The sequence below is a fragment of the Corvus hawaiiensis genome, chromosome 29 (genome assembly GCF_020740725.1).
Source record: "Corvus hawaiiensis isolate bCorHaw1 chromosome 29, bCorHaw1.pri.cur, whole genome shotgun sequence".
NCBI classification, from domain to species: domain Eukaryota; kingdom Metazoa; phylum Chordata; class Aves; order Passeriformes; family Corvidae; genus Corvus; species Corvus hawaiiensis.
Genome location: NC_063241.1, coordinates 395,693 through 419,378, shown reverse-complemented (window position 1 = coordinate 419,378; position 23,686 = coordinate 395,693). Strand labels below are relative to the sequence as shown.

At 61.4% G+C, this 23,686-nt stretch overlaps 4 protein-coding genes across 5 annotated transcripts; 2 read left to right on the top strand and 2 right to left on the bottom strand.

Annotated features, from left to right (window-relative positions):
- The first annotated feature begins 15 nt into the window (after window positions 1–15).
- Window positions 16–3,559, top strand: IL6R (interleukin 6 receptor). 2 transcript variants are annotated; one of them, XM_048288400.1, is made up of 10 exons: window positions 16–153; window positions 852–1,097; window positions 1,178–1,301; window positions 1,655–1,839; window positions 1,921–2,081; window positions 2,157–2,301; window positions 2,386–2,429; window positions 2,557–2,635; window positions 2,726–2,834; window positions 2,918–3,559. In XM_048288400.1, exons 1-10 carry the CDS (start codon window positions 60–62, stop codon window positions 3,105–3,107), a joined length of 1,377 nt encoding a protein of 458 aa, XP_048144357.1. In that variant the 5' UTR covers window positions 16–59; the 3' UTR covers window positions 3,108–3,559. The 2 variants fall into 2 exon arrangements, with proteins under 2 accessions (XP_048144357.1, XP_048144356.1); XM_048288399.1 differs by having other exon boundaries at window positions 1,918–2,081.
- Window positions 3,560–4,078: 519 nt separating this feature from the next.
- On the bottom strand, window positions 4,079–8,658 carry SHE (Src homology 2 domain containing E). The gene is made up of 6 exons (XM_048289064.1): window positions 7,657–8,658; window positions 6,906–7,032; window positions 5,792–6,100; window positions 5,194–5,344; window positions 4,970–5,089; window positions 4,079–4,573 (listed from the first exon to the last, which is right to left on the bottom strand). Exons 1-6 carry the CDS (start codon window positions 8,038–8,040, stop codon window positions 4,387–4,389), a joined length of 1,278 nt encoding a protein of 425 aa, XP_048145021.1. The 5' UTR covers window positions 8,041–8,658; the 3' UTR covers window positions 4,079–4,386.
- A 2,666-nt stretch (window positions 8,659–11,324) lies between these two features.
- Window positions 11,325–19,206, bottom strand: UBE2Q1 (ubiquitin conjugating enzyme E2 Q1). Its single transcript, XM_048288930.1, has 13 exons — window positions 18,832–19,206; window positions 17,653–17,757; window positions 17,248–17,352; window positions 16,882–16,932; window positions 14,876–15,016; window positions 14,224–14,308; window positions 13,732–13,792; window positions 13,112–13,202; window positions 12,961–13,019; window positions 12,667–12,715; window positions 12,401–12,496; window positions 12,189–12,255; window positions 11,325–11,747 (listed from the first exon to the last, which is right to left on the bottom strand). Exons 1-13 carry the CDS (start codon window positions 19,114–19,116, stop codon window positions 11,716–11,718), a joined length of 1,227 nt encoding a protein of 408 aa, XP_048144887.1. The 5' UTR covers window positions 19,117–19,206; the 3' UTR covers window positions 11,325–11,715.
- Window positions 19,207–19,707: 501 nt separating this feature from the next.
- Window positions 19,708–23,009, top strand: CHRNB2 (cholinergic receptor nicotinic beta 2 subunit). Its single transcript, XM_048288929.1, has 6 exons — window positions 19,708–19,877; window positions 20,401–20,546; window positions 20,645–20,689; window positions 21,011–21,120; window positions 21,241–22,201; window positions 22,755–23,009. The coding sequence occupies exons 1-6, from the start codon at window positions 19,835–19,837 to the stop codon at window positions 22,923–22,925; spliced, it is 1,476 nt and encodes a 491-aa protein (XP_048144886.1). The 5' UTR covers window positions 19,708–19,834; the 3' UTR covers window positions 22,926–23,009.
- The last annotated feature ends 677 nt before the right edge of the window (window positions 23,010–23,686 follow it).

Sequence of the window (23,686 nt, the reverse complement as noted above, 5' to 3'; positions counted from 1 at the left end):
CCCCCGCCCGGTTTCACAACCGCGGCCGCCGCCGGTGTTTTCGCAGCCGGGACGGGCGCATGGCGCGGCCGCCGCCGCCGCTTCTCCTTGGCCTCCTCCTCCTCCGCCTCCTCCTCCAGCTCGCCGCCGCCGGGCGGCCCTGCGGCCCCACCGGTGAGTGCGACCGGCCCCGGGCAGGGAGGGAGAGGCGGGTGGCCCTGAGCCTCTCCCGGTACCTGGGCCTCGTGGATCCGGGCACGGGGAGGGGACACACGCGGTTCCCTGCCTGCCCCGAAGGAGCTGAGCCGGTGGGGGTACGGGGCACCGCTGGGAGTACCGAGGGGGTGGGGGCCGGGGCTGGGGTGCTGTGTCCGGGGTGCTGGATGGGTGTCGGGTGCTGGGTGCTCTGTGCTGGGTACTGAGTGCTGTGTCCCGGGTGCTGGCTGGGTGTTGGATGCCTTCCCAGCAGCAGGAGCCAAAGGGAACAGCAGGTTCACGCTGGTCGTTGACCTTTGGAGGGAGCCGGGAGCGCTGCCCAGGCCTGACCCGGGCTGCCAACCAGCGCAGCCGCTTAACCCCTCTGGCACTGGACCCCCACCCAGGGACTCCCGGGACCACCAGTCCCAGTCTGCCACCTTCCCTGAGCTACGCTCTCAATACACAGCCCACCGAGTGTTCTGGTGCCCATTCCTATTGCAGTGCCAGGGGTCCAGTACCCCACTGAGGAACCACTGCCACTCTTCAGCTCAGTGCCCTGACCCCCAGCAGTCACTGGACATGGGGAGCAGATGATGGGGTGCCTTCCTTCTCCAGGGACACCCACTGGGCCTGGGGTCTCGTCTTCATCGCCTGGTCCCCTCTTGTCCCTCCAGGACTGTCGCGGGACACGGTGCTGGGCCGCCTGGGAGCCAACATCACGTTAACCTGCCAGGACAAGGTGCCTGCGAATGCCACGGTGTTGTGGCAAGTGGAGGAGCAGGGGTCAGCAGGGGGCTGGGCACGGCAGCTGGCGGAGGGTAACATGCTGCTCCTGCGGCGGCTGCGCTACGAGGACTCCGGGCGCTACAGCTGCTCTGTGGGGAGCCACCTGCTGCGCTCCCTGCGTCTGCTGGTGGCAGGTGGGTCCACGCTGGGGGGGATGTCCCTGGCAGCATTGCCTGTGATGGCCCCTGTCCCACAGCACCTCTCTGCCTTGCAGAGCCCCCTGAAACTCCCCAGGTCTCCTGCTACCGGCGGAGCCACGACAAGGATATATTGTGTGAGTGGCCACAGCAGGAGAGGCCATCCCCAGGGACACGGGCGATGCTCTGGGTGAAGCGGAGGTGAGTGCTGTCACTGCGTCCACCACGGGCTGGGACCGCAGTAGGACAGAACATGTCCCTCTCCATGGACCCTTTCCCTGGTGCCATCTGGGACTCCATGGCTCAGCATGCTTCCCTCCCTGCAGACCCTTTCCCTAGCAGCTACTGGTGGCTGGGAGTCCACAGCATGGGATATGTTTCTTCCCCATGGCCTCTTTCCCCAGTGCTGCCTGGGACCCCATGGCACAGAATGTATCCCTCCCCACAGACCCTTTGCCTGACACTGCTGGGGTCCCCACAGCATAGAACATGTCCCCCACAGCTGCCCCATGCCTAGAGCATGCTGCAGCCCTCCCTGAGCTGTGACCTCACAGGTTCGTGGCTGAGAATGGCACAGAGCAGCGGTGCCGCTACTTCTCCAAGGCACGGAAGTTCAGTTGCCGGGTGAAAGTGCCACCTGGCACCGATGACACCAAACACCTTGTGGTGTCCACGTGCGTCAGCAACAGTGCTGGTGGCTCAGCTGGCAAAGACAAGATCATCACCCTCAGCGGTGTCCGTGAGTGCTGCCCCTGTTGCTGGGGGCTGGGGTGGCTGAGGGTGCAGTGCCAGGCCCTGAGTGCCCCCCCTTCCCCAGCAGTGAAGCCAGACCCCCCCATCAATGTGACGGTGGAGGCACTGGAGAAGGCGCCGCAGCGGCTGCGGGTGAACTGGTCCTACCCCTCATCCTGGGACCCCCGTTTCTACTGGCTCCGCTTCCAGGTCCGCTACCGCCCTGAGCCTGCCCCAGCCTTCATGGAGGTGAGACCCTGCTTGCTGGCATGGAGCTGTTGCTTGTGCCTGGCCAGACTGTCTCCAGCCCTGTGTCCCCTCCAGGTGGATCAGGTGACAACAACATGGCTCGACATTCATGATGCATGGCATGGGACGAGGCATGTGGTGCAGGTGAGGGCGAAGGATGAGTTCGGCCATGGTGCATGGAGCGAGTGGAGCCAGGAGGCTGTGGGTACCCCTTGGACAGGTAGGAGGGAAACATGGGGCCCTGAGACTGACTGGGGGCTGAGCATGGGATCTCCCAGTCTCATACTCCCCCCTCATTGTGCAGATCCTAGGGACCTCACCTCTGAAATGGAGCCTTTCAGCTCACAGGTAACAATGGTCTCAGCCCTGGGAAGCATCACACACTCCTGAATGGGTGTCCTGTCCCCGTGTGGGACAAGGGGACACCAGGGCATGGGGGCTGACCTGTCCCATTGTGCCCCCCCACCTTTTGCAGCTCCCCATGGAAGATGGCACCTATGGGGTGACACTGCCCCCCGAGCTCTTCGGGGAGGACCATGCTAACAGTGCTGGTGGTGAGGAAGGGTTCCTGGGTTGGGAGTGGGGGGCTGGGACACCCAGCTCCCTTATCCTCATACTGAGCCCAGCCATTCTCTCTGTGTCAGGCTCTGTCATGGAACCCAGCACCCATCCTGTGGCATCCCCCTATGCCTTCCTGGTGACTGGGGGGAGTCTGCTCCTTGGCATTGCCCTGTTTGTCGGCATCGTGGTGAGGTGAGTGCGGTGAGTGCCAGGGGGCTGGTCTGGGGGGCTCTGTCTGTCCCCCCCTGACCTGGAGCCACTCTCCTCCCCTGCAGGTACAGGCAGATGTGGTGGACAAATGAACAGGAGAGGACCAAGCCGGAGGGTGAGGGGCAGCACATGCTGGTCCCCCTAGGCCTCCCCCTGCCCACACTCAATGACACCCCTCTGCTCTCACACTCTTCCCCCTCAGCCCCTGGAATGCTCCACATCACTCACTCAGATTATTCCTCCTCAGGGCAGTAGCCAGGGGCTGAATATGCTGGTAGGTTCTTGGGGGTTGGATGGGGGGTCCCAGGGCTGTGATGTGGCTCTAGGAGCAGTTCCCCCCCACTATCCGGTGGCTCTGTGGCTGGGACCAGCCTCTGAGGAGGGGAATCAGTGCCAGCCCCCCATGGAGAAGCAGCTGGGAAGGGCCCCCAGCTGGGTCCTACCTTCAGCACCGTGGCCAAGCTGGGATGGCTGGGAGTGACAGCGCTGGAAGCACGGCTGCACCAGAGCATGGGAGCTGGCCCGGGGCCGGGTTTGGGGGTCCCGCAAGGAAGGGCCTGGTCCCTACAGTGCCATGGGGGTTGGGGAGGGAGGGAGGGCCTGGCTGGATCAGCCCCATACCTCTGCTCCAGCCCCCTCGGGGCTCCTTTTTAAAGCACATGTTGGGGAAACCGGACAATGTTGCTCAAATAAATGCTTTGGATTTATACTGGAATGGGTGCTGGGAGCGGGGTAACAGAGGGGTTGCTGCAGCCCCCCCTTTTCCTGGGAGTGGCTACAGTTTGGGGGGCTGCACCCCCACTTCATTCACCCTCTCCCTTGTTGTGCCCCCTAACTGTGCTCCCCCCATGTTCCCCATGCTCCCTGTTTCACTGGTGCCTCCCAGGCTGTACCCCGTGTGCTGTGCACCCCTTCATGCCACAAACCCCATGCCCTGCACCCCCAGGCCATGCCTCCTGTGTCATGCACTGCCCACCCCATGCTGGGTTATGCAACACCCTGGGGAGCTGCAGCTGCACCTGGGCAGGAAACCACAGGACAAGGGGAGAGGGTGCTCAGGCACCCTGGGGACGGTGTTCCCCTTCCCTTCTGCTGGCCCCCTGCTATAAAAAGACTGGCAGGATGCAGATACGCTGGTGGGGAAGTGCCGGTACCCCTGGCCCCCAACACTGTGGTGACTCCTGCCAGCACAAGCCCCGTCCCAGGCCCCCAGGACCACTGCTCCCTCTCAGCCAACAAGTTTATTTTACTAGATCATTACAGGTCCCAGTCTCACTGCATGCCCCCACTTCGGGCACCTGGGCAGCCCTGTGACAAGTCGGTTCCGGCACAGGGTGATCAGGATTTGTCTCAGCAAAAGGGTGACAGCCTTGCTGGACCCAGGAGTGGGGTCCCTTCGGGACTGGGGACACGATAAAGGGGTTCTCACTGGACCCTTCCCGTGGCACGTGCCCATCGCTGTGGCCACACCCTATCTCATGCCACAGGGGTGGGGGTCGCAGGCCACTCGGCGGAGCGGGGGCATCAGTAGACGCTAATGCAGCTTGCAGTGGACGGGGTGCAGCAGGGCCATGTGCTCAGCCCCCTTGAAGGGCAGCTTCTCAGTGGAGTAGTAGTGCACAACTTCAGGGATGCTGGCGAAGACGCCGCTGGCCTGGCTGAGCGTGTACTTGTTGTCCTTGGTCTGGGCCACGATGATGTGGACGCAGCCCTGGCTGGTCCTGGGCGGCCAGCAGGCATCAGTGTTGCCGCCAGCCCCCCGGCGCCCGCCTGCCCCGCGGCCGTATCCACCCCTGTTTGTTCCCGTCCCGCTCTGATTGTTTCGGCTCCAGGGGCTGCACTTCCTCAGGAAGGAAACGCCACTGGCGCTCCCGACAATGTGCCGGGGAGGGGGACACGCCGTACCCCCCTCCCTCCGCCCCAGCTCCACACCAGGATGCCTGGGTCCTCCCGTGGATCGGGGGTGCCATCCCTCGGGATCTGGGCTTTGATGTGAACAGCCAGGGGGGACTCCTGCCGCAGCATCGCCCCAGGGCGGGGATTCGCCCCATCTCCCCAGGGTGAGACCCCCCCCCGGGGCAGGGATCCCCCTATTCTGTGGCCACCCCGACACTCACTTGAGTGCGATGGAGTACTTGCCGCTGCCAGTCTCGCTGGTGCGCACCAGGTAGCCGGCCTCCCGGCACGTCTGCAGCCGGCTCTCGGCCTCGGCCCGCGTGATGGCCCCGTGGTACCAGCTGTGGGGGGGACACGGGCAGGGGACGCTGAGCCGTAGCAGAACATTGGGCACTCCATCCCTCCTCGCCCCGTTCCCCACACGTGGATCGGCCTCGCAACTCACGGCTGCTTCTCCAGTGCCAGGGCAGGGTCCACCCTCTCCCCCTCGCTGTGCTCGGTGCCCGCCGGCTTCAGCATCTTGGGGGTCCAGCTCTTCTGGCGTAGATGCTGCCGCAGCGTCTCCTCTTTAGGACGCTCCGAGCCCTCAAACTGGACTGGGAGGGACAAGATGTGAGCCCCCAAAGCCCCACCTTCACTTTCAATCCCCATCCCTAGCTCCATCCCTGCCTCCAGCCCCAGCACTTTCCCCAGCACGAGTCCCATCCCCTTCTCCAACCACGTGCCTGTCCCCATCTGGTTCAACACCCCATCATGAAAAGGGACATCAGCTACATCAAGTTGTTCAGAGCCCCATCCAACTTGACCTGGCAGGCATCACCTCTCTGGGCAACCTGTGCCAGTGCCTTGCCACTCTCAGCCCAAGAAACTTCTTGTATCTAATCTAAAGTGCCCCTTACAGTTAAAAACCATTGCATCTTGTCCTCTTGTGAAAAGCCCTGCTAGAAAGTCTGTCCCCATCCCTGTCCCAGTTGCCATCCCCATTCCCAGCCCATGCCTGTCCCTCCCCCCATCCTCATTCCCATCCTGTCCCTGTCCCCTACCTGACAGTGCTTTGACAATCTGCTCCTTCTTCCACTCCCAGGGCTGCTCGTATTCCCCTGCCGGGCGCTCGTCATTCTCAGGCAGGCGCCCATCACCAGCCCTCACCCTGCGCTCTGGGGTCCCTCCAGCCACCCCCTCCCCAGGCTCATAAGGGGTGTCGTAGAGCTGTGGCCCCTTCCCTGCCACCTCCTTGGCCCCCAGCCGCTTGGCAAGATCTGATTTGGCACCGCCTTCCCCAGGCTCTCCAGGACCGTCCAGCAGCAGGATGGCTTTGACCAGGGGGTCCTTGGAGCCACGACGACGGATTTCTGTGGGGAAGAGGGATGGTGGGTCAGGGATGTGTCTGTGTGTCCCCTGAGACACCCCACGCCCACTACCAACCCTCAGTGAGGGATGTGCACTGGGGATTCCATGCCAGCAACGCCCCACTGGGAGCCCGCTTGGGTGGAGCTGGAGCAGGAAGGGGCCCATCCTCACGGCGCCTGGTCTGCTGTCCAGCCCTGAGGCTGCTGGCGCCACAGGCACAGACCCAAGCCAGTGGGGCCAGCTGGGCTCCATGGCAGCAGGATGCTACACCCCAAGCTGGAGCTCAGCTGCACGGGAGGCCACCCCAGGGCTCGCCCCTCCCAGCCCCCTGCTTCTCCCCACGGCGCCAGTCTTTGCTTTACAGCCTGGCCTGCCCCGCACGGAAAAAAACATCAGCAGCAAATCTTTTATTTCCAGCTTCCGGCCCAGTCAGTTCCTGTTGTTGTGGCCAGCTGGACAGTCGCCACGCCAGCAAGGGTGTCGCTGGCTGGGGGGCAGGGCCATGGGGAACTCTTGGGGGGTGGTACCCTGGGATGACTGGGGGGCATTGAGGGCTTTGCACTGGCCACATGTGCCCGTTGGATGATGGCAGCAGGTCATGGCAACGGGCGAGGGGCCGGCCAGCACAGGTCAGTGTCTGGCCTTGCTCCCACTCCTTATCTGGCCCTGCGCAGCCGCAGGAAGCGGCAAGCAGCTTTCCTGTTCCCGGAGCCTCCCGCACCTTGTGGCTCCAAGGGCAGCCACAGACTCCCGGCTGGGGAGCGGTGCCAGCTGCGGTGCTGTGGCATGGCTCAACGTGGCACATACCTGTGATCATCTGCTGGGCATCATAGGGCTCCATGTACCCATCGTTCTCCCCCAGGCGCTCGGCATCCCGCTGCCCCTTGGTTCGTTTGGCGTCGTAAGGGTCTGCGTAATCCTCCAGGATGATGACCTGAGCAGAGAATAGGCATCGCTGGCTTCAGGGGGCTGGCAGGGGTCCCAGCAGAGGTGGCAGAGAGCCAGGCAGGGAACAGGGACACTGGGGTCCCCAGAGAATGATGGCAGCTTATCTGGGGTAAATGGAGCCATGCCACAAGCCCAGAGGATGCACCCCCAGTGGCACCGTTGGGTGGGGACAGCCCAGACCATTCCTGTGTACCTCAATGGTGGGAGAGAACCTGGGGGGAGCTCTGGGACACTTCTGGGAGACAGCAACCCCCCCGACTGGCTCCCAGTCCTCCCAAGGCTGTGCAGGGGTGAAAGTCCAGCTTCCCAGAAAAGCTTTACATCAGCCTTTGTTTAACCAGCAGCTGAGCTCTGAGGTCAGGCTGGCATGGGACACGCGGGCCATGATGAGGATGCCCGACGACCCCCCCACCCCCACACGGGTGATGAAGGGCAGTTGGGATGAAGGCAGCTTTGAAGGAATTTAAAGACAGTGGAGCCGGGCAGGATAAAAGGACTAAGTCAGCCAGGCTAATGAGTCGGAGACCAAAGCAGTTAAAGCTGCCAGTGCTTCGCGCTCCTCACATCTCCCCCTCCGCTCCCGGCTCCCGGCTCCCGGTCCCTGCCTTACCGTCTCTGTCTTGGGGGGCTTCCCCTTGTCCTGCTCGGGGGCAGGCAGGCAGGCAGGCAGGGGTCCTGGGTGCCCCTTCCCGTTCTTCTCGGGAGCCTCCACCTTGATGAGGCGGTTGATGTAGGTTTTGGGAGGTCCCTCCGCTGTGCCCCCCTCCACTCGGGAATTCTTCCGCATCTTCCCGGTGGCGACCTGGAGTAGACCCTGCAGGTTGTCCCGTGACAGCCGGCTGCCCCCCTCCTTGCCCCCCCCAGCCGCCCGGTAGCCCCCCAGCTCAGCGGTTGAATTCTTGCGGCTCTTCCCAAGGCTCCCGCTTCCCGGCCGAGCTCTCTCTGAAACCGTCTTCAGGTTGGATGGGAACTCCTTGAACCACTTGGCCGCCATGGAGCTGGGGAGACGCAGGGTGCCGCAGCCCCCCCGGGGCTCCTCGACACCCCACGGCTGCCCCGCCGGCTCAGGGTCGACTCAGCCGGGGGGCCCTGGGCAGCCGGGCTGCCCCCAGCCCCGGAAACGGGATCCTCTGCGGACTGGGGCCAGCCCGGGAAGGGGGATGCGGGCCGGGGGACCGGGGCCTTCGTGGGGGGCTCCAGGCGTCCTTCGCCCCGGCGGGGACAGCTGGAGGGTCCCCAGGGGTGCCGGCTCCTGGGGCCCGGGCAAGGAACCGCGTGCCCTCGGAGGTCCCTTGCCCCGGGGAAGGGTCTCGGGGCGGGCCGGGGTATCTGCTCCAGCAATGGGTTGAGTCGGGGGATCTCGCCGGGTGTCGGAGGAGCCCGGCCAGGGCAGTCCCAGGGAGGTTCCAGGGGTCCGCTGCCCCTGGGGACGGGGCCCGGGGGGGTCTCTCCGTGCTCCGGAGGGCCCGGCCGGGAACGGGCAGCCGGGGGGTCCCGTCGCGGCTCCTCGGCGGGACCCGTCTCCGGGGGCAGCGGAGCTTCGGCGGAGCGTCAGGCCGGCCCGGGGGGCCCCATGCGGCGGTGACGGGACGGGACGGACCGGGACGGGCCGGGCCGGGGCCGGAGGGGCCGGAGGGGGTGGCAGGGCCGGCGCTCCCCGCCCAGATCCGGAGGGGGCGGCCCCGGGGAACGGCGCGGCAGCAGCCGGGCAGGCAGCCGCGGCCCCGGCGGGCCCGGGGAGCCGTGGGAAGACACGGGAGCCGCGGTGGGAGTCCCGTCCCGGTGGGGCTGAGAGACCTCATGACCCTGCCCGGCTGATGAGACGACCGTGCACATGGATCCCACAGACGGACTCTGCGTGTGGACCCCGGGGAGAGACTACAAGGACAGCACAGACCTGCGTGCGTGGGCCCCCTCCACAGACTCTGGGCATGGACCCTAAGGATGAGCCTGGACATGAACTGTATGCTCCCTGTGGATGGGGACTGTGCACAGCCCCCCCGTGTGCAGCCCCCTGGCACAGCCTGACAGGGCACAGGCACTGACTGTGTGCAGCCAGTGCACTCTCTGCCGCCACGGCCGTGCCTCACACCACACCGGCCAAGTTCTACGTCTGGCCGTGTCACCTTGCCGGAAAAGCCCGGCTGAGCCCGGTGATTCGGCTTCCTGTCGGGCTGCAGTGCCGGGGGGCCCTTACAACAGCAAACCTTTCCCCTTTGCAACTGCATGGGAAGAGGGGAGGGCTTTATGGCAAAATTGCGCCCATAGCCCCCAGGATGGGAGTCTGTGGCAGAATACGGGCTCCTTGTCTACAGGGGGAGGTGCTGGGTGCTGGCAGCGCTATAGGAAGTGATGGCAGTTTCCTTGCTGGTGCTGCTGGGCAGGATGTGCCTTTGCAGTGGTGTGATGCCACTGGCAGGCTGGTGCCCGAACTGACAGTGGGATCTTGGCTGGCTTCAGCTTTGCCTTTTTGAGGCCTAGGAAAACTGCACTTCCTCACAAGTAAACGCGAGTGCTGGTTCCTTTTCTCTCCTTGGCAGATTTCAGTCCCCCTCAATTTTTATGGGGCCTCAATAGGACACGCACACAGGCAGCACTGTCTTGGTGGCTTTGTGCTGCAGTGGTGTTCGCACCAATGTTCCACGTGTCTCCTTCGGGAAGTCTTCCCCCATCCTTGTTCTCTGCCAGCTCCTGCAGATGAATGCTTTGGGAGAACCTTTGGCAGTGGTGACAGCACCACACACCTGCTTCCCTGAGAAGTCAAGCTTCCCTGAGCCAGTATGGAGGCAATGAAGGCCAAGCCTGGCTCAGAGTGGGATGGGTCCTCGCTGGGGCAGGTGTGAATAGACAGGACTGGCAGATGGCCTGCTAGACACCTGCTCCTGCTGCACTTTCAGCCTCGACGCTTGCCAGGTCAGCATTCCAGTGACGGAGTGTCCTGCAGGGCCCTCTTCAATTCTCCTGCTCATCCCAGCCTTACTGTAAAGCTGCCATGATTTGGGAGTGTGTGCCATGAGCTCTCCCAACCAACTTGGAGTACCCAATCCCAACCCAACCCCATCACTGGGCTCAGCAGAGCAGCCCCTGCTTCACCGAAGAGAAAGCCCCACAAGTGTTTTAAACCTTCATTAACCGACTTAACCCACTACCCAGCAGGTTCCTGAGCTAAAGGTGGGAGCTGAGTGCAGCTACCTCTGCCTCTCCAGCCCCAGGTACTAGGAACAGGGTTGGAGAGGACCCAGAACCCCGACAGGTGCTGGTCTGGTCTGGAGGACATAGGGCAGAGCTATTCAGCATCACAAATCCTCTGGTGCTTCAGCAAAGCACTTAAAAATAGTCCCCAAGCTGAGGCCAGAGCCACTCCTGCAGCCATCAGCAATCCCTCTCCTAACAGCATCTTTTTATTCCAAGGCCCTGAGCAGGACAGGGAAGCAGCTGCTGAAGCAGATAATGGAGTTCTTAGGCTCTTTGATTTTCTAATGACTTTTATTCAAACACAGTGAATTAATACGCATGGTTCCATCTTTGACACTAGTGCGTCAGTTCTGCCCTCCAGACGAGGACATGGCCCAAGTTAGAGGAGCTCCAACACCCAAATCTCCTTCCAGCAGACTCACAACAGGGCCGTGGATATTCAAGACAACAGGCCACAACTGCAGCAACCCCATCCATGGAGGGCTGGAGTACAAAGGCAAGCAGGAACAACAGCTTAAGGAAAGTAAAGTAAAACCCCATAGAACGGGGTGTTCACTGCCAGAACAGGTCCTGGTCAGGGATGGGAGGACAGAGCAGTGCCCATGCTCCACTCCCTGCAGCAGCTTGCAGCCACAGCACAGGAGGGACAGGGACAAGGGGCTCAGCCTCCCCACATGGCTAGTGGGGAGAAACAGGACAAAGCTCAGGCCTCAGCTCATCTTACTGTTCGGCAAGAGGACAGGGAGAAGTGTGGGGTGGGAGCTGGCAGCCCTGGGATACACCCACAAACCCTTCATCCACTGCAGGGGAGAGGACAGCCTCACAGATCTTCCCCTCTGTGCTTTGAGTTGTAGGTCTGCAGTTTATAGAGAAAAGCTGGGTTTGCCCAAGGAAGATGGGGCAGAAATCCTGCTCCCTTAATGCCAAAAAAGAAAAAAGGGCTTTTCCTCTTCCAAGGCAGCTGCTCCAGCTCTTCCTGCAGGGCTTGGGCCCACCACAGCTCCTGGGACCAGGGCTGCAGCAGGGTTTGCAGGGTACAGCCCACCCAGCAGGAGCTTGGAAAAATTTGTTAGACCAGCATTCTCAAATTAACAAACTGTAATTTTTCTCCAAAGATACATTTTCCATACACATCCATCATACACCGTAACAAAAAAAAGCAGTGTACATGAAATAAGAAAATAAATTAAATCCATAGCATAGGTAAGGAGGATGCTCTAGACTGGAGTAGAGTCAAAAGTTTCCAGCAATACAAGAGGCTCAAGAGTTTGTTTTAACAAGAATGCCTGCTAGCATGGGCCCATCAAGTGTTCTGGGTCAGTCCAACTCCTTAAACAGTTATTTAGAGTTTTGAACAGCCAGTATTGTCCTGCAACAGGCAGAGCTATTACATCCTGGGAGAAAGCCAAGAGGCATCACTAAGATCCAAGTAGAGCATCCAGAAGATATTCAGATTGGTCCTGCAGCATCCACATTAGCCATCCTCCTTGGGCGGTGTATACCAGCCTGAAATGAGGAGAGAGATCCGTGAGGGAGGAAACTGCATGGGCAACAAGAATCAGCACCTGGAAAACCTGCTGAAAGCAGCCAAGTCCCACTTCCAAAGAGCCACATATCCCCGATTACTGCGGGCTTTCCCTCTGGCTTACTTCGCAACACCACACGGGCAATCACAGACTCATTTAGGTTGGAAAAGACCTCTCAAACCATCAAGTCCAAGCAATCAGTGACGTGCTGCCTCTAGTTACAGCCACTGGAGCCCAGCACTGGGCAGCAGAGAGGGCAGCAGCACTCTGCAGCCACACTGCATTACAGCAGCTGCCACTGCCGCTGCCACCACTTCCAGGTCACCTCTGCACTTGAGGCAGGCTAAAACTCGAGCGGCTTGTCTGGGGAGCCCAAATGAGCAAGCAAGGGGAAATGCAAGCCCTCTCCCTCAACCCTTACCATTCTTCTCATGGATCTGAACCAGGGACTTGTAGGACTGCTGTGCTCTTGTCAGGCTGTACTGGTTCTGCAAGGGAAGGCAGGGAGACCATCAGTCCAGCAGGAACCTTGGGGAAGCCATCCCACACACCCTTCCTGTGTGGCCAGAGCTGGCTGTGCCCCCCTCTGCCACCCCACTGGCACCCACCATTCTCCTACTGTCCAGGCCCTACCTTGTTGGCTCCAAATTGTACTCGCGCTTTCCCTTTCACCAGCGTTGCACTGATCTGCATGATCACCGACTCGATGGAGTAGGCACTACTCCAGCCCTGAGGGACCAAACACACGGTGAGGCCAGACCCACCCAGAGACTGTGCTCCCCGTGCAACCAAAGGGCCTTGCCCAGCTCTGCCAGGCAGTGGTACAGCAGGAGCTGTCAGGGATACGGGGTGTGGCAGGAGGAACAGCTCCCCCAGTTCCTGCAGGGACCTGCACCCACCTGTTTCGTAAGCAGCTCCATGCAGATGGCACCGCCACCCAAAACATACCTGGGAAGGAATCAGACAAAGTCACTGCACAGATAGATGCAATCGTACCCACCCACTGCTCCAGAGATGAAACACCTTCTCTGATTAGTTCTCTGATGAAAAAAATATGCTAAAAACTCCACCCTCCCCTGTCTGCTTCCCAATGACAAATTCATGTCAAGGAAGTCACAGGATTGCACAGCACTGGATAAACCCAGTGAAACTACTGCAGAAAGCAGCACTGCAGAGCAGAGACAGATACTCACCCCCCTGACAGCACCGGGGATACAACCCTTACAAATGGTGGATCAAAAGGAAAGTTATCCTGGAATGAGAGAAAGGAAGCAAAGCCACTGAGAAAGGTGTTCTCTGATGCCTCACCGAGTCAGGGATCTCTCTAGAAGGGGGGAGCCTTACTTTAAAAGAGAAGTTGAGGAGGATGAAATCTGTTCCTTCTTTCTCTTTGAGGATTTGGAGATCGTTGTGCAAAGCGCTGTCCTCGTCAACCCTGTGACAGGAAAAGCCCAGAGGGTCAGTCAAGGCTGTGCACCTCAGGTCAGCCGTGCTCACTGCCACCACACCCCAGAGCTGCCCTACCTGCACAGCTGGGCAGTCACATGGGGCCCTCAGGCTCTCACTGAGGGCAGCGACAGCACGGGCTGCCAGCATTCTGCTTCCGGCTTGCAGAGAAGACCATCACACCCCTTTTCCATGCTGCCAGCTTAAAAATAAAGGCTGCCTGGCCCACGGAAAGGGCAGCACTGGTGTCTGGAGGGTGTGAAAGCTGAGGGTTTGCCTGCTGCACCTCTTTCCGGACTCTAGGAACAGCAGAGACTTGCAGAGTCCTCCAATTACCTCATCTTGTCTGGAGATATCATCTCCTTTTTGTCATGGAGACAGCAAGCCAGCTGCCTGAGAGAGGCTAACCCAAGGTCTGCTTGGTGCTCCCCTGCCATGCTCATGTCCCCTCTGCTCACAGGGACAGTCCCATCACCAAAACCCACCACAATTGCATGATCCCAAGACAGGCCACCTACTTCAGGAGTTTGACGTTCCAATCGTACAGGCTGTCATTCACTAGTTCAACTGCATAGTATCCTGCAAGGAGAACACAGGTGGGTCACTGCAGGGGGACACTGAGAGGGGGTTGCGTCATCACCCAGATTTCAAATCCCCTGGGTCCTGCAGCACAACTTCGCTTGGGACAGTCCCTCCATGAAAGCAGCACTTATCCGGGACAGTCCTGAGGGCAGCAGTTTCTTTCTCTGAGTCCCTGGGCTCAGGAAAGGAATAGGAACACCATCCCCCCGAAGTCAGATAGTTCTCCAACCCACAGCATGCTCCTCACTTCCACCCAGCAGTGGCAGGGAACAGAGAGAGTAAGGTGGCTTTGTTGATTCTTGACAGAGCCACAGCCATCAAATGCCAGAGACCCTCCCCCTCAGCTGAGCAGAACAGCCCCAAGGCCCATTGGGTACCCCACAGGACGAGGAGGAATCCTCCTCCAAGGAGCTCCTGGCAGCACTCACCGCCCTTGAAACTTGGTGATCGGTAAATATCCCTGAGCTCCTTCATTAGCCAGTCAGTGGCCTGCACAGACCCAGACACTGCACCCTGCAAGGAACAGGGAGGGGGAAAGTTGTATTGTTATGCTGCACCCACCATGGCTATTGCTCTATGAGGTCAACACCTGAGCTACAACTCTGTCCAGCCTCTATACCAGACCATATCCTGCCCATCACGTCTCAGTCTGCCCCTTGCCCCAAATATGTCACCTCAGGCAGCAGAGCTGCAGCACAAACACCTCTGTGTCCTCTCTACTGTCTCTGAATCTCAGCCCAGGGGTACAAAAGCACAACCCACCAGCCACCTCCACAGCCTCAGGTGATTGTGGGGGCACAGCTCCTGGGGGCAAAAGGGAGCCCCAGATCTTGCTGCAGGAGGACCACCCCCTGTGGCACCAATGCCCTGGGGGCAACCCAGTGCCCTCCCTGAGCTGCAGAGGCAGTTCACAGACTTCTCTGCTTCAGCCCCATCAGCCCTAGGGAACTGGTACTGCTGTACCTTTGGCTGGGGACAACCCCTCTGATTTAGGGCTGGAGGGCTGGCAAGGGCCTCCATCACTCTTGCCCTTGAGTCCCTCTGCTTCCCCAGCCCAGCTGCCCACTGGGTGACACGTACATTTAAGTAATCTTGCCTCTGGTTCTTTTTTATTTTCTCTAAAATGGCCAGGTTTTCTTTCCCAATGCCTTCATCCTCTGTCTTCCTCCCATCTGCCGGCTCTTCCTCTTTCATCTCATAGTGGTCCAAGTCCTCAGTGTCCTGGAAAGAGAAGAGGAAAGCTCAAAGAAATGTGCCTTTTCTCCTCCCTGCTCTGGGTACTGAGCTGCCCTGACCCAGGAAGGATTCCTAGTGCAATTCTTGCCCAAGGAAGCCCCAGCTCCTGATCTGAGGTACAAATAGAGTGGAAGACGCAAGGCCTGGACATTCCACTGGACTCACACAAGCTCTTTGTTTGCTGGATTCTTCCCTGCCACGTCTCATGCCTGTTCATAACGAGCCATTAATATCTCACTCCTCAACGAGCCCCATGTAACCGAGTGGCCCCGGATCTTGGCACACCTGTGGCTTCAGCAGCCTGCCCTGTGCTGCTGGATGGCTGGAACAAAGTACAGCCCCCAGCACAGCACTGCCAGGCCACCCGGGCCCCCTTCGCTAGCCAAACCCCAACATGGACACCAGTCACCGGCACCACAGGAACAGACCCTTGCACCCAAATCCAGCTGCACACCATGTTAGTCCCTCAAGAAGAGTGGGTATTTCACAGCATGTCTGGGGGCTCTCTGTAGATCAGCTCAGCACACTCCAAGTGTGGTACCTGACCCCAGAAGAGCCTCTGCCCCTCACTGTTTCCCACAGTAACACACGGCAATGCAAGACCCTGATGGCAAAAGCCAGTTGCAGTCATCTGGGCCCATGACAGAAGTCTCTCCCCATGCACACAGGGGTCAGCTTCCTGGAAATGGCTGTGGGTATGCACTGCTCCAGCGCTGGCACTAAACCCTCTGAACAAGTGTTTACTCTGGCTTCTCTGGTCTAGCCGTGGCTGTTGAGCAGCGTTTTGGAAGGGCTTTGACATTTTTAGATCCACACAGGAAAAGAGATCCTCCTAGAAAATCCCTCGAGTAGATTAACCTGCATAATGAATCTCTGTGCCAGGGCACAGCTCTGCTGCTCCACTCCTCCACACAGCTCAACAAATCCCACTTTGCTCTATGTGAGTGTTCTCCCTTAGAGAACACATGGCCTTAGCAAAAAGCACAAGGGGGAATGCTCAGCTCCTGGGGGTTTATTTTTCAGCCCACAGGAGTGGAGGCCTTGCACACACTGATCTGCCATGAAGCAGCAGATTTGCAGATTCACAAGGTTATGCTGGTGCCAGTTTAACCCTCCCTCTTTTCCCCGCAGACCCTGGCAAAGCGCAGTCTTAATTTAGCAAGCAATTAACTTTGCTAAAACCCCCCGACTGCTGGGGTGCTGCTGCTCAGTGACCTGCCCCCAGGCTCCACGGCACTGCTGACTCAGTGCCCGTGCTGCTCGCGTGTGTGAGGCATTGCTGAATGTCACCATGGAGATTCAAGATTATTCCACCCACTTCTAGAGATCTCCAAACTGCAAACCAAACAACCAGAGCCTGTGGGTTCTGCAGCAAGGTGCCCTCAGCCTGCAGTGAAGTGTGGCTGCCTCCACCACTCCTGGCAATTAGCTCACTTGCACACTCAGCCACCTGACCTAATCCTCTCTGTGGGAGTCCCGTGCAACAGTGACTTCCCCGCCAGCAACAGCAGCCCGGAAATCCCATCTCTCACTCAGAAATTGCAGGCTCTAGAGAACAGCATTATTGTCCAAGCAGCTCTGCTCACAGCTCATCCACTTGCCTTTGGAGGCCATGGCTACACTGCTCAGCCTCTGTGCTCTCCTGGGGTTTGTGAATATGAGGCAGCCGGCTGTGCCTCAGCATCCTCAGCATCAAAATGCTGAGAACTATCCAGCCTTTGAGCCAAATTTCCCTGTCTGGATACCACCAGCTTGTCCCAGGCAAGACCCCTGTACCCTCGCACCTTTCAGCATCTTTCTCCCCGTGCTCGGCTTTCCGGCTTATTTCCTCACACTGAGGTGGCACTTACCTCTGGCATCTCTTCATCTTCCTCTTCAGAGGACACCTCTTCCTGGGTACTCTGTGGGAAAAGAAGGATAGAGATGGAGACTGTGTGGTCAGTGTCCTGAGAAAATGCTCTCCTGCCTTCCCAGACGCTTCCAAGGTGAGGTCAAACAGGGATATACAAAGCAGAACCAAATTAAAAGCAAGGAGTAGCTGAGAGCCTTTACAGAAAACAGCACCAAGGCCCAGTGGAGCAGGCTGGCATCAGCCAGGACAGGAATCCAACCCCTCATCCACTGTGCTCCTCCTCTGGTAACCCCTAGAAGCCTCCACAGCAAACATCAGGGAACTTGTTTTCTGAGCTTTGGAAGCCTTCTCCTGAGCCACTCACCTGTTCTGCCGGCAGAGGCTGGTCCAGCATTTCAACATCTGGATGTTGGGGGAGGTTGTAGAGTTTGCACAGGTCAGAGATTATTCGCTTCAGGTGCTGCAAAAGCTGTCCAGAGAACAGAGGGTCAGGGAAGGGTGGGGACCTCCATGCTGAGCTGAGCCTCAGCACTGCAGCCAGTGAGCAAAGGCCCCAGGGCTGCTCCTTCCTGCTCCAAGCAGTGGTAGACATGGGTGCAAAATCCCACCCCAGCTTCAAACAAAGTCAGAGAAGCTCATCCCAAATATCTGGAACATTTATGAGACCAGAGGCAATCCCCACCTCGGGCAGCTGGGGACATGCAAGCAGGGAGTTACCCCCCCAAAGCTGCCAGCCCTCCCCTCTCCCAGGCAGTGAAGCGTATCTCACCAACGTATTTCCTTTCCTGACTTCCACCAGCCTCTCCAGGATAGCTGCCAGGTTGGGATCATCTGACTCCACAGACCATATTGGGGGAACAGCTGGATAAGACTCCTGGAGAGGAGGAGAAGGTGGTGTTGGTGGCATGGAGGCCGTTGCAGTGCACAGAGCAGTGAGCCAGACGGGGTGGGGGCTGCAGCCCAGCATCTTCTGCAAACAGATCCCTCTGGACCACAGAGATCAGGCCACAGGTGACTGATCCACCCTCCAGCACAAACCTGGGGCTGAGGGCAATACAGACCCCTGCTCTGACCATGCTGGGCTGGCTCTGTGGTGTGTCCCCCGGCCCAGGGTGTAACACGGAGGGAGGGTGGTGGCATTTCGGCCAACCCTCTGGTCGTGGGGCGATTGGTGGTGGGAGGAAGTTGAGGCAGGACACTGAGAGCATCCCACATTGCCCACAGGCTGCTCCCCTCGCAGCTCTGCACCAGCAGTTGCAGGAGAACCCGGCAGCACCCAGGCAGGCACCTTTAACCCAGGACAAAGCCTCTAGCACACTCCCAACTCGCCCCTCTACAAAATCGTGGTCACTGGCCCCATTCAGAATCTGCACCAGGCGCTATCCAAGCCCTGCTGGCCCTCCTCGCCTGGAGACACAAACCAGTTGTAACTTGTGATCAAAGAGGGCATCAGCACCCCAGCGCCAAGCCACCCAGCACCAAGATCCCTAAAGCCCCGGTGCGGATGAGCCAGAGCAGACAGGAAGAGCCGGCGCTGCTGCCGCAGGTGCCTCTTCTCCAGGCAGCTCAGGGCCCCCCGGGAAATCCCCCAAAACAAAACCGGGGGAAGCGGGGAAAACGGGGCCGCAGCCTCGTACACCAGGCCACTGGGACGGCGGGAGTGCTGCCGGGCACTGCCCCCCGCCTTTTCCCTGCGCCAGCCGCTGTCCCGACGAGCTGGCGGGAAGCTCGTACGGCGCTCCCGCAGGCCCCGCGGAGGAGGGGCCCGGGGCAGCTGCCCCCCCGCGCCCGGTAGCCGCCGCCAGGGGCGTTGGGGCCCGGGCCCAGCTCACCCTGGGCCCCAACGGCGGCAGCCCCGTAGGCGCGAAGGGAGGGCCCCACTCGGTGCCGGGGCCGCCCTTGCGGTGCCCCCGCGGAGTCTGGGCCGGCCGCACCCCCTGGGCCTCACCGTGATGTTGCAGTGAATACGGACGGGTCCCGGCGGCGGCCCCCGGGAGGCGGAGGCGCCGGCTCGGGCGCCGGCCCCCGGGACGAACTCGCAGCTGATCTCGTCCGGGCAGGCGCTGCCGATGCGGAACCGCTCGTGGCCGCGGTGAAAGATGGACTCGAGCAGCCGCAGCTCCCGCCTCAGGAGCCGCCCGGCGGGGGCCGCCGCCACCTCGGCCCCGCTCCGCCCGGGCCCCCCCGCCGCCGCCTGCGCCCTCGCCGCCTCCTCCGGCCCCGCCCGCTGCATCTTCCCATGGAGGGACCCGCTCCGCCGCCGCCGCCGCCGCAGCCCCGGAGCCCGCCCAAGATGGCGGCGGGACGGCCCCGCTCCCGGAAGTGCCGTCACCGGAACGGGCGGAGCCGCCCCGCCGGAAGCATCTCCCGTCGGAGCGGAAGTGACGTTTGGGAAGCCCCGGGGAAGCGGGGCGGGGCCGGCGGGGGGGCAGCGGGGGAGCCCCGCCCCTGCCCGGGAGGGGCCACGGGGGGAGGGGGCACCGGGCACGGCGGGAGCCCCGCGGGGACGGGGCTGCCCAAGGCCCGGCAGTCCCGGCTCTGAGACCCCCCCCCCCCTACTGGTGTCCGGCGGAGCCGCGGGGGCTCCGGTCCCGGGTTCCACCCGCTAACTCTCCCACCGCTCCGCCCCCCGCTCTGATCCCCGCCCGGGGCTCCGCCGCCCCGCTGGCACCGTGCAGGAACCCCGGTGGAGCGCAGAGCTGGGGGAGCTCAGAGCCCTCCGCCGTGTCCCCGGGCCGCGGCGGGGCGGAGGCGGGGGCGGCCCCGGGGCCGCTGACGGCGGCGGTGACGGCGACGGAGCTGGAGCACGGGGCGGCCCCGGCGCAGCGCCCGGCACCGCCTCCCGCCCGGGGCCGCCCCGCCCGGGCCGCCGCCGGTTCCAGCACCTCGGACAGCGCCCGGTCGGGACCGTGGACAGCGCCGGGTACCGGCGGGGGCACCGGGCCTCCCCCATGGCGCTGCTCCGCGTCCTCTGCCTTCTCGCTGCCCTCAGACGTAAGTGTCGGGGGCTATGGGGGATGGCACCGGCACCGGCGGGGAGGGGACCGGACCGGGCCCGGGGCTGCGCCTGTTGCACGGGACAGATCCGGAGTGGAGCCGGTACCGGCCCTTCCAGCGCTCCTCGACCCCCCCGGGGCTGTGCGGCCGCCCTGGGCTCCGGCTCTCCGAGGCGGTGCCGGGGGTGGGCAGGGACCGGCAGGAACAGGGGAGGGGGTGCCAGGAACGGGCAGGGAACGGTAGGGACAGGCAGGGGAGGGCAGGGAGGACCCCCCAGCCCTGCCCAGCTGCTCGTCCCCAGTCATGGAGCCCCTCAGAGCTCCCACCCTCCCCCCGGCCCTCCCCGCTCCACAGCCGACTGTGACACCCGCACCCCATCCCCGTGCCTCTCGCCGTTCCTGCTCTCGGGCTGCAAGGCACAGAGCCCCAGCCCGGGTACAGCCTCTATCCCGGGGGGTCCCCCGGCCCTCGTGGGGGGCCCTGCCCGCCGCCATGGGGCTCAGGCTCCGCCATGCCCCAGGGAGCCTGGGTACGGATACAGAGGAGCGACTGGTTGAGTATCTGCTGGACCCTGCGCGCTACAACAAGCTGATCCGGCCGGCGACCAATGGCTCTGAGCTGGTGACTGTGCAGCTGATGGTGTCGCTGGCACAGCTCATCAGTGTGGTGAGTTGGCCAGGACTCTACTCCCCAGCCTACCAGGCAAGTGAGGGGGCCACAAACCCTCCCAGCACCCTGAGTGACTGGCCCCCCTCTCTCTGCAGCATGAGCGGGAGCAGATCATGACCACGAACGTCTGGCTGACCCAGGTGGGCACCCTGGACTCTGACGTGGCCCTGGGACCCCCATGTCCACCCTGCTCCAAGACTCCACCCTGCACCCTGTCCTGGGCCCCCATGCACTGGGAACCCCCATGTCCACCCTGCCCCAGGACTCCCCAGCTCCTGCCTTGAGACCCATCCTTATCATAGGGACCCTCCCATACACCCTGTGTGGGATCCTAATGTCCACCCTGCCCTGTCATAGCCCTCCATAAAGCCTGTGTGGGACCCCTGTGTCCCCCCTGTCCTGACCCACCCCCTTACCCCAGGCCCCCATCCTGTGGCTGGGCTGATCCCGCCTGTCCTCAGGAGTGGGAGGACTACCGCCTCACATGGAAGCCTGAGGACTTTGACAACATGAAGAAGGTCCGCCTGCCCTCCAAGCACATCTGGCTACCCGATGTCGTGCTCTACAACAAGTAGGTCGTATTTTGGGGGAGGTGCCATGTGTTCCCCAACCCCACCCAAGGTGGGGGGCCGTGGGGTTGTGCTGCTGGGGCTGACAGCATAAGGACTGACAGCACATCTCTTCACCCCAGCGCTGATGGGATGTATGAGGTCTCCTTCTACTCCAACGCGGTGATCTCCTATGATGGCAGCATCTTCTGGCTGCCGCCTGCCATCTACAAGAGCGCATGCAAGATCGAGGTGAAGCACTTCCCCTTTGACCAGCAGAACTGCACCATGAAGTTCCGTTCCTGGACCTACGACCGCACCGAGATAGACCTGGTGCTGAAGAGCGAGGTGGCCAGCCTGGATGACTTCACACCCAGTGGCGAGTGGGACATCGTGGCACTGCCGGGACGGCGCAACGAGAACCCTGATGACTCCACCTATGTGGACATCACGTACGACTTCATCATCCGGCGCAAGCCGCTCTTCTACACCATCAACCTCATCATCCCCTGCATCCTCATTACCTCCCTGGCCATCCTTGTGTTTTACCTCCCGTCTGACTGTGGCGAGAAGATGACACTCTGCATCTCTGTCCTGCTCGCCCTCACCGTCTTTCTCCTGCTCATCTCCAAGATCGTGCCACCCACCTCACTGGACGTACCGCTGGTGGGCAAGTATCTTATGTTCACCATGGTGCTGGTGACCTTCTCCATTGTCACCAGCGTCTGTGTCCTCAACGTGCACCACCGCTCACCCACCACGCACACCATGCCACCCTGGGTCCGCACGCTCTTCCTCCACAAGCTCCCAGCGCTGCTGTTCATGAAGCAGCCGCGGCAGAACTGCGCACGCCAGCGTCTGCGCCAGCGCCGGCACACCCAGGAACGTGCTGCCGCCGCCGCTCTCTTCGTCCAGGCTGATGCCCGCACCTGCACCTGCTACGCCAACCCTGGTGCTGCCAAGGCCGAGGGGCTCAATGGCTATCGGGAGCGACAGGGGCAGGCACCAGCCCCCGCAGCTGGCTGCAGCTGCGGGCTGGAGGAAGCAGTGGATGGCGTGCGCTTCATTGCTGACCACATGCGCAGTGAGGATGATGATCAGAGTGTAAGTTGGAGTGGGCAGTGTGCATCTGGGGGTGGGCAGTGCTCAGGGATGGCCAGAGCTGTGAGGTGCAGGCAGAGCTGTAGGGTGCAGAGTGTGTCCTGGCTCATGGCTACACCACAGGAAGTGATGTGCACAAGCACTAAGGGTGTCCCTGCCTAGCCCCGTGCCCAGTGAGGCCCTGCAGCTCCTGCCTGAGTAGGGGGTCCAGCACTGATCCCTGACCCACCACTGCAATCCCAGGCTGAAGCAGAAGCAGCTGCTCTGGAGACCCAGGAGGCTCCTGGGAGGCCTGGCCCTGCATGGCACTGTCAGGCTGCAGATTTTGCAGAGCTCCCCGCGGCTCTGCTCACTGGGGAGGTGTTTCCTGGGCTCAGCAGTGCGGGTGACAGCAGGGGGAGTGAGCCCCGTGGGGCCCAAAGCGGGCTGGCAGGCAGCTGCAGTGCTGAGGGAGCAGATTCAAGGCCCTGAGGATATGCCGAATTCCCAGGTGGGGCAGTGTCAGGCAATACCTCAGGCCCCAGCCTGACCCAGCATTTTCCCCACCCCCACACAGGTAAGCGAGGACTGGAAGTACGTGGCCATGGTCATCGACCGCCTCTTCTTGTGGATCTTCGTCTTCGTCTGTGTCTTTGGCACCGTTGGCATGTTCCTTCAGCCCCTCTTCCAGAACTACACCACCAACTCCCTGCTGCAGCTTGGCCAGGGTACCCCCACTTCCAAATAGCATGGGGAGTGGCCAGTCCCAGGGCCAGAGAGCTGGGTACTGGGCTCAGGCAGCCCCTGCAAACCAATAAATACTTACACAGGACCGGGTTGGTTCCATCTGGTGTAATTTCATACTACACTGTGCTCTGCAGGCCAGAGAGAGCAGGATGCAGCTGGAGCTGGGGGGGCTCTGGCTGCCTGTGACCAAGGTAAGAGGCCAGGAAGGCATTATCTCTGGAAGAGTAAAATCCCAGCTGCTGAGGGAGTGAGCATAGGAGCATAAAACCAGCTCCATGGGGACATGCCCAGCTCTTTCCTCTGCTCCTGGGAGCACCAATTGCTCACTGCATCTCCTGTCAGGCCATGCGGGGCCAGAGCCCCAGCCTCAGCGGGCAGCCCTTGGCTCCTGCCGGGTGCTGCCAACCCCTGTGCAATCTCTGGGGCTCCCAGGAGGTGACAGAGCAGGAGCAGAGGCACGGGGAGGAGGATAGGGCTGCTCAGCTCTGGATCCCCGAGCTGAGCACATGGACCAGGCAGGAGGAGGCTATTTTTAGGTCCTACCTGCAGGCAGAGCCAGGGCAGCAAGTGCCAGGGGCTGCTCCAGCTCCATCGTCTTCTGTTCCACTCCAAGTTCAGTGCACTGGAGCCAAGAGCAGGCACAAGATGAGTTGCACAAGGAAAAGGAAAACAGTTAATCAACCCAAGCTGGGAGCTGCTGGCAACCAGGCCCCACCATGGGTCACTGGGCTGGCAGCTGTGGCCAGGCCAGCAGCACTTCCC

Bases quoted from the DNA above. Each gene is read 5' to 3' on its own strand.
- CHRNB2 (XM_048288929.1), top strand. From the start codon at position 19,835: ATGGCGCTGCTCCGCGTCCTCTGCCTTCTCGCTGCCCTCAGAC. The intron at 19,878-20,400 runs GTAAGTGTCGGG...GCCATGCCCCAG, and splicing joins CCTTCTCGCTGCCCTCAGAC to GGAGCCTGGGTACGGATACA. The intron at 21,121-21,240 runs GTAGGTCGTATT...TCTTCACCCCAG, and splicing joins GATGTCGTGCTCTACAACAA to CGCTGATGGGATGTATGAGG.
- SHE (XM_048289064.1), bottom strand. From the start codon at position 8,040: ATGGCGGCCAAGTGGTTCAAGGAGTTCCCATCCAACCTGAAGACGGTT. The intron at 7,033-7,656 runs GTAAGGCAGGGA...TTCTCTGCTCAG, and splicing joins AGCCCCCCAAGACAGAGACG to GTCATCATCCTGGAGGATTA. The intron at 6,101-6,905 runs GTATGTGCCACG...TCTTCCCCACAG, and splicing joins TGCCCAGCAGATGATCACAG to AAATCCGTCGTCGTGGCTCC.
- IL6R (XM_048288399.1), top strand. From the start codon at position 60: ATGGCGCGGCCGCCGCCGCCGCTTCTCCTTGGCCTCCTCCTCCTCCGC. The intron at 1,840-1,917 runs GTGAGTGCTGCC...CCCCTTCCCCAG, and splicing joins CATCACCCTCAGCGGTGTCC to CAGTGAAGCCAGACCCCCCC. The intron at 2,636-2,725 runs GTGAGGAAGGGT...TCTCTGTGTCAG, and splicing joins CCATGCTAACAGTGCTGGTG to GCTCTGTCATGGAACCCAGC.
- UBE2Q1 (XM_048288930.1), bottom strand. From the start codon at position 19,116: ATGCAGCGGGCGGGGCCGGAGGAGGCGGCGAGGGCGCAGGCGGCGGCG. The intron at 13,020-13,111 runs GTAAGGCTCCCC...CTCTCATTCCAG, and splicing joins TCCTCAACTTCTCTTTTAAA to GATAACTTTCCTTTTGATCC. The intron at 12,716-12,960 runs GTGAGTATCTGT...ATTCCTTCCCAG, and splicing joins TCCCCGGTGCTGTCAGGGGG to GTATGTTTTGGGTGGCGGTG.